We start from the raw sequence: 10,407 nt of genomic DNA, 5'->3' as shown, positions 1-10,407 counted from the left end.
AGGCAAAGTTGCTCAGAATTAGGAGTTCTACCATATTGTATGAATGCCGTGGGTATATCGTGTGATACACAATCCTTTACGCACTTGAAAAAAAACGCAAAGTTGAACCCTAAAAACCCATTGGATTCAGGATGATGTGCAAAAATGCTAATCTGTTTCCGGGTTTTAGCGTACAAAAATAAGTCATCCCTGCTGCACTCTATAAAAACAAGGCTGTGAGGGAGAGGGGTATAGTGAGTTCAATGGATTGTATTGTTCTTTAACAACATACAATTGTTCGCTGACGAAATGTCTTTCGGAAAAAAGCAAAACAACAACAAGAAAAACTTTTAGTTGACAAAAACTCCACAACACAGTTGTTAGTTGAGATTACATGACCTTTATACAGCGCATGCCATTGTAAAGACTTTAATTCTATCCCTCACAGCCTTGTTTTCTGCGTAAAATTCAATATGGCGTCTAACCTGACTAAGGTCTATTCGCTTTTGTTTTCTTCCACACATAAACTTTCACAGTGAATTGTTCATATATCCATATGTTTCCGTTTTTACATCTGCTATTATTTTAATGTATCACCAGGTTTGTTTGTCTGAATAATTATTTGATTGCATTATTGTAGCTATTGTAACATCTATTTTTTATTATTATACTGGATTATATAATTACATAGGAATATATTGTACTTGCAGTTGCACTTTAGATGAAATCTATTAGTTCAGGGTTGTAGCCAGGAGTGCACAGATTATCTATTTACTTGTAATCCGAATGGACTTTTTCTTAAAACACATTCCTGTTCCTATTGTGCACAATTCATCACGTTGTTCCAAAGAAGAAGAAAATGCTTGTTTTTGTTGTAATGTTTGATTAAAATGTAATAACTTGGTCTGCTTCTGAAACTATTTTTAAAAACCAAGCAGAGTTTAAAAAACGAAACCAAGCCGTGTTCCCAACAGCCGAACAGGCATTAGGCATAGTTTTGGACTACTGTTGTTGATAATCTTTCAATTTGCTGATTCAAATAAGCATTATAAAGGTTAGGTCAATAATAATGAACATAAGTTTGACCTTGACCTTTAGCCTCAGGCATTCTATAGCGTTCTGCTATCGAATGACCACTACAATCAAACGTAATGGTACAATATGCTTTTAACTTGGAAATACATCATATTAAGGAAGTAATGGGTTGCAAACCGTTTTGTGTTGACTGTAATTGAACAGCAATAGTATATTTTTAATATATTTTTGTTAGTACACAATTTGTAACCTTGTATAATTACATCAGGTCTGAAGGTGTTGATATCTGAAAAATTAACTGAAATTTATATTTTTAGCATCAGGTATTATGTATATTTAGATACGTAAAACCGTATATTAGAGGGCACAAATGGACTCCCATTAAACTGCACTTTTAAAATCCAAAATACTAAATATAACATCACAAATTTTTAGAAACTGGATATCTAATTGTGTAAGTGGAAACATCAGTAGCTTGTACTATACTAACAATGTACGCATTTGCAATTTTAGAGCAAATAATCAAAAGGTCGGCACTTTCCCTATAATGACCTTGAACTATCATCTCGGTTTCCTAATCCAAAACTCATGTCCAGTTCAGGATGTGATTAAGATTAAGATTTGGAAATACAAAGTGGAATAAAATGTGCATATAGATCACGTGGGCCTGTCATTTCTTAATCTAACTTACTTAGAAATGTCAAGTGTGCTTGTTGTTGCTACTTTTAGCACATAGGAAATATAATCAAAGCAATATGTCAGGAGAACATTTATAAATGTTTATTGTATTAACGTCTTAGTCTCACATAGTTACGTGCATACTATAATATCAATAAGGCATCTTTTGGTGCTTGTCACGTTTCTAAGAACGAGTTTGACATTGTTTGCTGGGTGCCTTAGATCACTATTAATGTTTGTTCCTTAATGTACAAATTGCACATTGCATGATAGAATTGAGTGCAATACCCTTGATCCTGTGTGTTCTTTCTTACTTTGTAAATCAAAGAGCATCCCTGCTAATGTTACTCTACCTCAAGGGGGTTGAGTCAGTGTGGGTTTTTCCCGTCTCCTCCATCTCCCTTCCCCCTTTTCCTGCAAAAAAAAAAAAAAAAAAAAAAAAAAAAAGCTGCCGCTTCTAAGCAAAGTTGTCAGTTCCGATCATCTTCATCCAAGTCTGTCTCTTTGTTTGGAAATGAAGCTGCATAATATGTCCACCTAGGGGCAAAGAAAGTGTTTGGCAAGTGGTTGGGCGGAGAGCACAAATAAAGCTGAGAAGTGTGTTTATGTGTGTCGAGACATAGAAATGTCAAAATTTCACTTAAATAATCATTCATTCACTTTATCCTTTGCTGTGTTTCTGCAGTTGAAAGAATGGAGAAGAAATTTAGATTTTAGCATACAGGAAGAAGTTCATGTTTATGAATTTTGCTTCATTGTAAAGAGTTGCAAGAATCTTATTATTAGCCTTCTATTCTCAAACGTTTCTTGCTGAATTGATTGTGTTCAAATGTTCATTTGAAATGGGCCTGTTAAATGCTATTCTTAAGGGATGTATTTTTAAATTTCCATAATTATTGTATTTTGCGATCATAATAAACTGATGTCCCAGCCGTTTGTTCAATAAATATATGATGTTAACAATGTATTAAGATCTTCCTTTTGTTGATAAGCCACACAAGCTTTTCTGATAATAAGTCAATTTCAGAATTTTAACAATCAACAGTTTAAGGGTACGTATATGACAAAGATGTACTAAAAACAGAGAAGTTTTTCCTTTGCGTTTTTATGAACAGACGACAATGTTGTCAAAATGATCCCCGTCCACACTGATCCATGAAAACAATAAAAAATGCATTCTGCTGCCAGGCCAGTAGTTGGCAATGTCACTTTGTAAAGAAACACTACGCACCTATAGACTGAACATGAATACGCATGTGCATGATGTAGCCGTTTTCACAAATTCATGTTTTTGTAGTTGACATGGAGACAATAACGGTATCGTTTTCAAAAACTTGCACTTTGAAACTTGTTTTTAAAAAAATGTATAAATTAACATCCAAAACGCTTACGTTTTCTGTTTTTAGTTGGAAATGATGTTGTGTAAACAGCCCTTAAGTTTTTATAAAACCTGACGTCACTACATGTACTTTTCACAGAATCCGCTCAGTTGCAGCACTCTTAAATCAACAACATTCAACAAGAATCAAGCAGATGAAAAAACAGCACTAGCTTCAGACACTGCAGAGACGTCACTGGAGACTCTTTATTTTGATTGAACTTTTTTGTGCTTTTAGTGCTTTCTGTTCTGGGCTTATTCAATGCTAAGTTGTGCTTGTACAACTTGCCCCCATGTTCTCCTAATTTCTATACAACTGGCAAAAATAATCATTATTTTCATATATGCATGCCAACAAGTCTTAATTATTAAGTAACAGCAGCGTCTCTGGGCACATGAACAGGTTGGTTGGACTTCATAACTTCCATGCAAATTTACATCTCACAATTCTAACTTTATTTCTTAATGCAAGTTTATATCTCACACTTCTTGCTTTATTACTCACAATTGCGACTTTTTATGTCTGACTTCTAACTTTATTTCTTGCAATTTTAGACTTTATCTCACAATTGCAAGTTTAAATCCCGCAATTCTTACTTTATTTCTTACAATTGCAAGTTTATATCTCACACCTCTAACTTTATTTCTCACAATTGCGTTCATATCTCGAAATTGCAACTTTATCTCACAATTCTGACTTTTTTTCTCGAAATTGCAAGTTTATCTCACACTTCTAACTTTATTTCTCGCAATTGCGACTTTATCTCACAATTATGACTTTTCTCACAATTGCAAGTTTATATCTCGCAATTCTTTATTTCTCACAATTGCGACTTTTTATCTCACACTTCTAACTTTATTTCTTAATGCAAGTTTATATCTCACACTTCTAACTTTTTTTCTCGCAATTGCAAGTTTATATCTCGCAATTCTTACTTTATTACTCACAATTGCGACTTTTTATCTCTCACTTCTAACTTTATTTCTCGCAATTTTAGACTTTATCTCACAATTACAACTTTTTTCTCACAATTGTAAGTTTATATCTCGCAATTCTTCCTTTATTTCTTACAATTGCAAGTTTATATCTCACACCTCTAACTTTATTTCTCACAATTGCGTTCATATCTCGCAATTCTTTATTTCTCGAAATTGCAACTTTATCTCACAATTCTGACTTTTTTTCTCGAAATTGCAAGTTTATCTCACACTTCTAACTTTATTTCTCGCAATTGCGACTTCATCTCACAATTAAGACTTTTCTCGTAATTGCAAGTTTATATCTCGCAATTCGTTATTTCTCACAATTGCGACTTTTTATCTCACACTTCTAACTTTATTTCTTAATGCAAGTTTATATCTCACACTTCTAACTTTTTTCTCGCAATTGCAAGTTTATATCTCGCAATTCTTACTTTATTACTCACAATTGCGACTTTTTATCTCTCACTTCTAACTTTATTTCTCGCAATTTTAGACCTTATCTCACAATTACAACTTTTTTCTCACAATTGTAAGTTTATATCTCGCAATTCTTCCTTTATTTCTTACAATTGCAAGTTTATATATCACACTTCTAACTTTATTTCTCGCAATTGCGTGTTTATATCTTGCGATTCTTTATTTCTCGAAATTGCAACTTTATCTCACAATTCTGACTTTTTTTCTCGAAATTGCAAGTTTATCTCACACTTCTAACTTTATTTCTTGCAATTGCGACTTTATCTCACAATTATGACTTTTCTCGCAATTGCAAGTTTATATCTCGCAATTTTTTATTTCTCACAATTGCGACTTTTTATCTCACACTTCTAACTTTATTTCTTAATGCAAGTTTATATCTCACACTTCTAACTTTTTTTCTCGCAATTGCAAGTTTATATCTCGCAATTCTTACTTTTTGTCTTCAATTGCAAGTTTATATCTCGCAATTCTTACTTTATTTCTCACAATTGCAACTTTTTATCACGCAATTCAAACTATTTCTTGAAATTGTGACTTTTTATAACAATTCTGAGAAATAAAGTTAGAATCGCAAGATAACTCACAATTCTGACCTCTTAAATTGCAATTGCAAGTTTATTTCTCACAATTCTGACTTTATTTCTCTAAATTGTGAATTTTTCTCTTACAATTCTGACTTTTTTCTCTCACAATTGAGTTTATATCTGCAATTCTGAGTTTTTGTTCTGAGAATTGTGCGAAAAAAGTCAGAATTGTGTCATAAAAGGTCACAATTACTTCCATAGGAAAGAGATTAGAACACCTCTTCGTAAAGCAAAAATGTGTTGCATTGATGGCATGTGAATGTTCTTACAGGTCTGAACAGTACACATTAACAGACATTCATTCAAATTAAAATGTTTATCGCACCAAACATGTTTTGATAGTGATACATACTCAAGTGTGTTATATAAATGAATTTAAACGACATACACATAGTTTTATTAGAAGTAACAGTATTTTAATAGTTTAACAGCCAGTGAACCTTCTAAGTGTACGTTCACACAGAATGTTTTTGCATTCCACAGCGCTGACGTGTTTGACCTTTGCAGCTCACGCTTAAGATGCACATACAGACTGACTTGTTGACAATGCAAGATGATTAACAACACACAAATGATGTTGAATAATGTAGCCTTATATGGAAAATCTGTAGCCACCATATCGTGCAAGTATAACATTAATGTAACACAAAAAATATCTAATATGACTGTTATCAGCTTGTGCTGATAACATTTTTAGTCATGCAAAATCTCAAACCCTTTTTTTTTTCACAAAGAGAGAAGAATTTGAACGAGAGGGAGAGCGTGAGGATTTGTGGGATGATTAAATAATACAAACACAGCTCACACAGCTGCGACATTCCTCTGTCACGTGAGGGACTCTGAGAGCCTCTTATATGTCTCTAACTTCAGCTTCTATCAGCATCAAAAGCACGACTCTCTTTCCATGTCAGCTGAGATTAGATGCCCTCACGTTTCAGACCAGGACAAATCTAGGCTCTGAAATTAAGCAGGCATTAAAAAAATAACAAGACTGTGGCCGAGTTTATGATTTATTGAGGAGGCAGACAATGTGTAATAAATGATAAATTATGAGTTCAGTGAGGATTTCATAACCTTTTCACATCATTAATGCTCTGCCGACTTTTAAGTGCAGTGTAATTCACACATGACAGAAGCAAAACCCTTCCAAAATCAAATATAGATACATAAACACTGATTAAATAGGAATACATCTAAATGGCATAGTTAACTTTTTTTTTTTTCAGCGCCTTAGACATCCTTTATTTATTCATATTTTGCTCAATTATACATCTGTTGACCATTTCACAATGTAAGTGTTTCTTGTGATGTTTGTGCCGGAGCCCTGCGGCCTCAGGAGTCCTTGGCTCAGACTGTTACGTAACGCTGCCGACTGCACTTTTACTGATGTTTCAGCATGTGCTCCGGGATCACTTTGCACTTGCCTGTTCATGCTTTCTACATCACTTCCTGTGCAAAGAGACAAATACAAAAAACCTGCTCAGCTTAAACATACCAGCAAAAGATATTTAATGACTTAATGACTGCAAAAAGCATGCCAATAATAACTGAATTAAGCTAATTAATCATTCATTAAACTTTTGCTTAGAACACTTTTCATTCAATTATCATTGTGTTTATTTCTTTTTTTCTTAGTGGACAAATTGTGAATGCGTCACGTGTTTGTTCTGTTTTGTTCAGTTGTCCTGGTCTTAGTAGGGAGGTTAAGCCCAAAAAATAGGCCTTTGACTTCAAGTCATGATGCAAAGGTCGTCTTTGGTATGGAAGTACCTTAGGGTCATACAAATAAATTTATCCTAAGACACAAGTGAGATCACACTTTGTATCAGAAATAAACAGGTTTTTTCAAAAATGGCCTGCAAATGCGGCGAAAATACTCTAGAGCCCATATCTTTGCTTTTGTTATCACTATAATGACAAATTTGGTGTCAAAGTGTACATTTTTGGGGTCAAGGAATCCAATAAAATTGGTTTCAAGTTTAAAAAAACTAAAATTTTCCCCATACCATGACAATTGGGGGTAAATATGCACATTTCACATAAAAATTGTGTCATCAGAGTGACTTTACTTATCTTTTCCTTAAAAAACTTTAATTTTGTATTTAAGCAGTGCAGCTACTTCTGTACATTACATTTGTCCTAAGTAGCATGAGATTTCGACCAGTCAGGAGTAGCCTATAGCAAATCAGTTCCTGCAACAACACATCCCATCTGCACCAGGAGCTGTGACAGCTGTTGAAGGTCAGAGGTGACAGGTTAACACTTTGAGGTTCGTATGACTTCCTCATTAAATAGAAAAATGTTTTTAATGTTAGATAACTAGTAACTAGCTAGCTAGTAACTAGTTAGCTTCATTATAACTAGGTCGCTAGTAACTAGTTAGCTTCATCATAACTAGCTAGTGACTAGTTAGTGTCATTTTTATTGAAGCAAGCACATAGCCTACATGTTGCTAGCTAGTTAGCTAGCTTCATTATTTGATATTTTTTACTTTTGCGAATGCTTGTTAATGCTCATATTATCTCTCTTATGATGTTAAAGCAACTTCATTTCTTTTTTCAGATAAGCCATAATGGAATGCCGTGACTGGAGTTTATGCTTCCTATGTCAGTCCGCCCTAAAGATTGAAAAAAGATCCCTCTTAAACCGAGGACTGTGACGTCGCACGGTATGGCGCAGCCGGGGCCCCACCCTGGAGCCAGGCCCGGGGTTGGGGCTCGTATGCGAGCGCCTGGTGGCCGGGCCTCCCCCCACGGGGTTCGGCCGGGCTCAACCCGAAGGAGCGACGTGGGGCCGCCTTCCCATGGGCTCACCACCTGCAGGAGGGACCGTAAGGGGGTCAGTGCTGAGAGGATCGGGCGGCAGTCGAAGGCGGGGGCCTCGACAACCCGATCCCTGGACACGGAAGCTAGCTCTAGGGACGTGGAACGTCACCTCACTGGCGGGGAAGGAGCCTGAGATTGTGCGTGAGGTTGAGAGGTTCCGACTAGAGATAGTCGAGATCACCTCTACGCACGGCTTGGGCTCTGGAACCACACTCCTCGAGAGAGGATGGACTCTTCACCACTCTGGAGTTGCCCATGGTGAGAGGTGGCGGGCTGGTGTAGGTTTGCTTATAGACCCCCAGCTCAGCCGCCATGTGTTGGAGTTCACCCCGGTGAACGAGAGGGTCGTTTCCCTGCGCCTTCGGGTCGGGGATAGGTCTCTCACTGTCGTGTGTGCCTACGGGCCAAACGGCAGTGCAGAGTACCCGGCCTTCTTTGGGTCTCTGGGAGGGGTGCTGGAAAGTGCTCCAACTGGGGACTCCGTCGTTCTACTGGGGGACTTCAATGCCCACGTGGGCAGTGGCAGTGACACCTGGAGTGGCGTGATTGGGAGGAACGGCCCCCCTGATCTGAACCCGAGCAGTGTTCAGTTATTGGACTTCTGTGCTAGTTACAGTTTGTCCATAACGAACACCATGTTCAAGCATAAGGGTGTCCATCAGTACACGTGGCACCAGGACACCCTAGGCCGTAGGTCGATGATCGACTTTGTGGTCGTTTCATCTTACCTACGGCCGTATGTCTTGGGCACTCCAAGAGAGGGTAAAGAGAGGGGTGGAGCTGTCAACTGATCACCACCTGGTGGTGAGTTGGATCCGATGGCAGGGGAGGAAGCTGGACAGGCTCGACAGACCCAAGCGTACTGTGAGGGTCTGCTGGGAACGTTTGACCGAGTCTCCTGTCAGAGAGATCTTCAACTCCCACCTCCGGTGGAGCTTCGACCGGATCCCGAGGGAGGCTGGAGATATTGAGTCCGAGTGGACCATGTTCTCCACCTCCATTGTCGAAGCGGTCGCTCGGAGCTGTGGCCGTAAGGTCTCAGGTGCCTGTCGAGGCGGCAATCCCCGAACCCGGTGGTGGACACCGGAAGTAAGGGATGCCGTCAAGCTGAAGAAGGAGTCCTATCGGGCCTGGTTGGCTTGCGGGACTCCCGGTGCATTTTGGACTCCAGCAGGGCTGCCCTTTGTCTCCGGTTCTGTTCATAATTTTTATGGACAGAATTTCTAGGCGCAGCCAGGGGCCGGAGGGTGTCAGGTTTGGTGACAACACGATTTCGTCTCTGCTCTTTGCAGATGATGTTGTCGTGTTGGCCTCATCAAACCAGGACCTTCAGCATGCACTGGGACGGTTTGCAGCCGAGTGTGAAGCGGCTGGGATGAGAATCAACACCTCCAAATCCGAGGCCAGAAAAGGGTGACTTGGTGGAGAGTTCCTTCCTCAAGTGGAGGAGTTTAAGTATCTTGGGGTTTTGTTCACGAGTGAGGGAAGGATGGAACGGGAGATTGACAGACGGATCGGTGCAGCTTTTGCAGTAATGCGGTCGATGTACTGGTCTGTCATGGTGAAGAAAGAGCTGAGCCGCAAGGCGAAGCTCTCGATTTACCGGTCAATCTACGTTCCTATTCTCACCTATGGTTATGAGCTTTTGGTCATGACCGAAAGGACAAGATCCTAGATACAGGCGGCCGAAATGAGCTTTCTCCGCAGGGTGGCTGGGCGATCCCTTAGAGATAGGGTGAGAAGCTCGGAAGGAAGTGTCTAGGGAGAGGGAAGTCTGGGCATCTCTGCTTAGACTGCTGCCCCCGCGACCCGGCCCCGGATAAGCGGAAGAAGATGGATGGATGGATGGATGGATGGATAGATCCCTCTTCATCATTCAAACTGAGAAACAATCCTGAAAGATTGCAATCATGTTACAAAGAAGCTTTAGATAACATCCAGGAGCTGAAGGCATTAGGGGATCTGCCTGAGTTTATGGTGGAGATTAGTGGTGGTAGTCAGGATGTAGTTCAGCTGATGATTCAAAATCCTATGGTGTGGCACAAAAGCTGCAGAAATGCGATTGATAAACAAAAAGTTGAGAGAGCAAGAAAAAGAAAAAAGCATGAAGAGTCTGTGAGTCCAGTAAAAACATGGCGCATGAGTGACAAGTCCACCACACTCGCTTTACCCAGACCTTCAACATCATCATGTGAACCATTTGATAAACTGTGTCTCTTCTGTGGTGAAGTGGGCAAAAAAAAGGAACTGAGGAGGGCTGCCACCCTTGGCTTGGATAGAAAAGTGAAAGAATGTGCTCAGGTGGTGGGTGACCGGCATCTATTGGCTGAACTAGCTGCTGGTGACATGGTTGCTATTAATGCTGTTTATCATCGTCCATGCCTGACTAGGCTCTATAGAAAAGCAGAAACTGTTGGATGTGACTCAACTGAAAGTAATGCAACTCAGGTCATCAGAGCACATG

The 10,407-nt window shown here is 39.1% G+C and overlaps 1 protein-coding gene across 2 annotated transcripts in view; it reads right to left on the bottom strand.

Moving 5' to 3' along the window:
• Positions 1-5,519: 5,519 nt before the first annotated feature.
• The window catches only part of ppp2r5a (protein phosphatase 2, regulatory subunit B', alpha isoform), a 72,573-nt gene continuing 67,685 nt past the window's right edge, over positions 5,520-10,407 (bottom strand). The window contains exon 14 of one of the 2 annotated variants that reach the window (XM_081378861.1): positions 5,520-6,567. In XM_081378861.1, the coding sequence (XP_081234987.1) occupies positions 6,383-6,567 (185 nt within the window). In that variant the 3' untranslated portion in view covers positions 5,520-6,382. The remainder of the gene's footprint in view (positions 6,568-10,407) is intronic. The other variant, XM_081378862.1, reaches the window with a different exon arrangement.

Source organism: Scardinius erythrophthalmus, assembly GCF_964197995.2.
Source record: "Scardinius erythrophthalmus genome assembly, chromosome: 11".
NCBI classification, from domain to species: domain Eukaryota; kingdom Metazoa; phylum Chordata; class Actinopteri; order Cypriniformes; family Leuciscidae; genus Scardinius; species Scardinius erythrophthalmus.
Note: the sequence above shows the minus strand (reverse complement) of the source record. Positions and strands in the feature narration are given on the sequence as shown.